The 3,276-nt window shown below is 37.4% G+C and overlaps 2 protein-coding genes across 2 annotated transcripts; one reads left to right on the top strand and one right to left on the bottom strand.

Annotated features, from left to right (window-relative positions):
• The first annotated feature begins 994 nt into the window (after window positions 1-994).
• On the top strand, window positions 995-2,056 carry LOC111392594 (blue copper protein-like). The gene is made up of 3 exons (XM_023017949.1): window positions 995-1,031; window positions 1,260-1,364; window positions 1,620-2,056. Exons 1-3 carry the CDS (start codon window positions 995-997, stop codon window positions 2,054-2,056), a joined length of 579 nt encoding a protein of 192 aa, XP_022873717.1.
• Window positions 2,057-2,434: 378 nt separating this feature from the next.
• Window positions 2,435-3,276, bottom strand: LOC111392600 (uncharacterized N-acetyltransferase YoaA-like). The gene has a single exon (XM_023017956.1). It carries the CDS (start codon window positions 3,249-3,251, stop codon window positions 2,670-2,672), a length of 582 nt encoding a protein of 193 aa, XP_022873724.1. The 5' UTR covers window positions 3,252-3,276; the 3' UTR covers window positions 2,435-2,669.

Genomic DNA, 3,276 nt, shown 5'->3' on the forward strand with positions numbered 1-3,276 from the left:
ATTGATGGTCATAATAAAACAAAATCAAATTTGGTAGCAACTATGACACTAAATATAAAGTTGAGTGGCCATTAATGAATTAAAAGCCCTTTAATGTATTTTATAACGGTTTGGGTTTGGCCTATTTCTCGTTAAATAGTTTTTGAAACAACAAATGAGTAACTAAAACACAACTCCATTCAAATTCGAATTACCCACATAACATTTAACCAAATCCTATTAACTTTAGTAGTTTAAACTATTCATATCTATATGCACCAAGATCTCGATTCATGATTTTATTATTATTATTATTATTATTCTTTTTGGTTCGAGAAATCAAGATAAGATGAATAGAAGTGACTCTTTTTCATTTTGAATTCCATCTTCGAAGGAAAACAGCAAATTGGAGCATTGTCCCCTTGGTCTTTAATGTTATCAAAATTATTGTACTTGTACCAAATTGATCTAGATTTATTTTTCGTAATAACATGATTTCTACCAAAAATAAATAAAATGAAGGAAATGAATAAATAAAATAAAAATGAAACAAACTACAAGTCTTCCATCTACTTCAACTACACTTCCACCCCCCAATTGCGTTCGACTCTCAACTCGCAGTCGTTAGCCATTGTTCTAACTCTTACCAGACTCTACTAACTCTCAGGGTTCTATCTGGCCCACCCTATCTAGCCCATAGGTAAGCCCAACATAATTTCTTTTTCTTTTCTTTATTTTCTATCAAAATTATGAGTCTTTCCTATTATATCTTCAATATATTGTTTCACGTGTCGTGCAGATCCATGTCAATATAAAATTGAATGGTTTTCATTCAATAAGTTTAATTGTATGACTACAATGAAAGGTTGAAGACCAACATGTTCCATTGTAAGTATTGTTTGGCAAAGCTTTTAAACTTATAAGTCGTGAATAAATACGTAAATAGTAAGTAACTGTGGATAAAAAATTTATTAGAAAGCAAAAATTAGGGGTGTAAAGCTACGCGGCTCAACCCATGCACCTTACATCTTGTGGTTGGCATGCCTTTAAAGGTGAGTTGTACCATGCTTGGGGACCTACGAGCCTTGTTCATTTCTTTATTTTCTTCACAAATAAATAAAAAAGTTCTAAAATAAGTGTTGGATCGATGTATTATAATTTGTTTTGCCATATATAGTTAAGTAGATGCTCCAAAACAAAGAAATTTTCACATATCGTTAAGGTTTTTACGTTCTTTAAAGTAGTTAAAAAAAATTTCCTTATTGCCTTTTTCTGATAAGCCGTGTCTTTCCCTGCTAAGGCATTGGCGTTTTTCTTCTTGATGATGGCATTGGCTCTCTTTCGGACATCCATGGCTGCGGTGTATCAGGTTGGTGATTCTGCAGGTTGGAACGCTTTCGGTACCGATTATGGAACCTGGGCTGCCGCCAATACCTTCTAAGTTGGAGACTCCATAGGTATAAATTGTACTCTTCTTCTTTTGTGCACACGACAGACTATTAAATCGATCTCTATCTCGTTTGATATCAAACTGCGAGATCGTGTTTGGACCTCGAAAGTTTCTTCTTTGTATATCGTTTAATTTCTTGATATCTTTTCAATTCCTTTTGCTAACTATTGATTGTGGCGTATATTTGCAGTTTTCAATTACAACCCTCAATTGCATAATGTTCTGCAAGTGTCCAAATCAGATTATCAAACATGCACAACCTCAGCGCCTATTGCAACCTTCAACACTGGAAGTGATTCAATCCTTCTTCAAACCTCTGGGAATCACTACTACATCTGCGCCTTCCACTGTCAATCTGGAATGAAAGTTCCTATCGAAGTCCCACCCGGCGGCAACCCGTCTCCACCTGCTAACGACCCATCTACGCCCGTCAACAACCCGTCTCCACCAGAAAACAACCCGGATACGCCCACGAACCCGGGATTCAGAGGCTATATTTATCCTCCTCCATATCTTCAAGGGTATGATCCAAAATGGTCCTATGGTGGTTCAAGCAGTCTGTCCTCCGGAAAACTTGGACTGCTGATTGGTGTGGTTTCACGTCTATTGGTTTTCTATCTTTACTAGTGAACATTTTTTGAAATTTAAGCACTTTAGAATAGTGAAATAACGATCAAAAAATCAATTTTTGGACCAAAAAATCAATTTTTTGGTCCAAAAAATCACTCCCAAACAAGCTGTAACTCTTCTTTACATTCCTATTTTGTGTTTTCATACATATTTTAACAAGAACGTTTTTATTTTACGGCTTCATTTTTACGTTCCTCCTAATGAAAATTAGGATTAGATACATGAGAAGTACCCAAGAAACGTAGTAAAGCTCGCGACTTGACCTGTAAAACAAAAAGATAAATCCTCAAATATACACATACACAAATGCAGAAAACTGGAACATAGAGTAGAATGTTGACTGATAAAATCATACATTGGATAATTAACAAAATATAAATCAACATATAAGGATTTGGATTATTCGTATTAATGGTGTTGACATTTCAAAATGAAACTTTCAAGTGTTAATATGGTATCAGTACCATTAAATTTCAACGAACAATTCGATCCGATTAATACTTGAAAACAAAACATAGATTTCAAATTGACTTTGTAAGTTGACAATAAGATTCGACTTTGTACTTGTGCTTGCACTAATATCAAATCGACTCACCCAAGTGCACACAAATCAACAAGAGCGTGAAGGAAGGACTTCTATTTCTGTGGACAGAATACTGTAAACAACCAAGTCATGAATTCTCCCCTTAAGGTACGAGTACTTTCTCAACAGACCTTCCTTGCTAAACCCGGTTTTCTCCACAACCCGCTGAGAGGCCTTATTCTCCACATCAACATAAGCCTGCAGCCTTACTAGTTCAGGAAAATCACGAAACACCTGAGGAATTGCCATCTTAACAGCATTACTAGCAATCCCTTGGCCCCAAAACTCGGCTGCTAAGGCATACCCGATGTCCGCTCGACACCTATCCTTGCCCGATCCCGGGAAAACCGATATGAATCCGATCGAACGGTCATCGATGCATATAGACCGTCGCCATGGATGTGGCATGCAAACTTCTTCGATGAAAGTCAACGCCTCTTGTTCAGACGTCAAAGTCTTCCAAGCGATGGACCTGGTAACTCGATCATCGCCTGCCCATGAGAATAAATCGCCGGCGTCTGGTGGCCTGAATTCGCGCAAGGTAATGCGCGACGGATCCATCGCTGTGTCGGACGAAGAACAGTCAAACTCCCTTTGCATCACTACCATTAGCAAAAGTGGACGTCTACCACTT

This window comes from Olea europaea, unplaced genomic scaffold (assembly GCF_002742605.1).
Source record: "Olea europaea var. sylvestris unplaced genomic scaffold, O_europaea_v1 scaffold942, whole genome shotgun sequence".
Taxonomy (NCBI): domain Eukaryota; kingdom Viridiplantae; phylum Streptophyta; class Magnoliopsida; order Lamiales; family Oleaceae; genus Olea; species Olea europaea.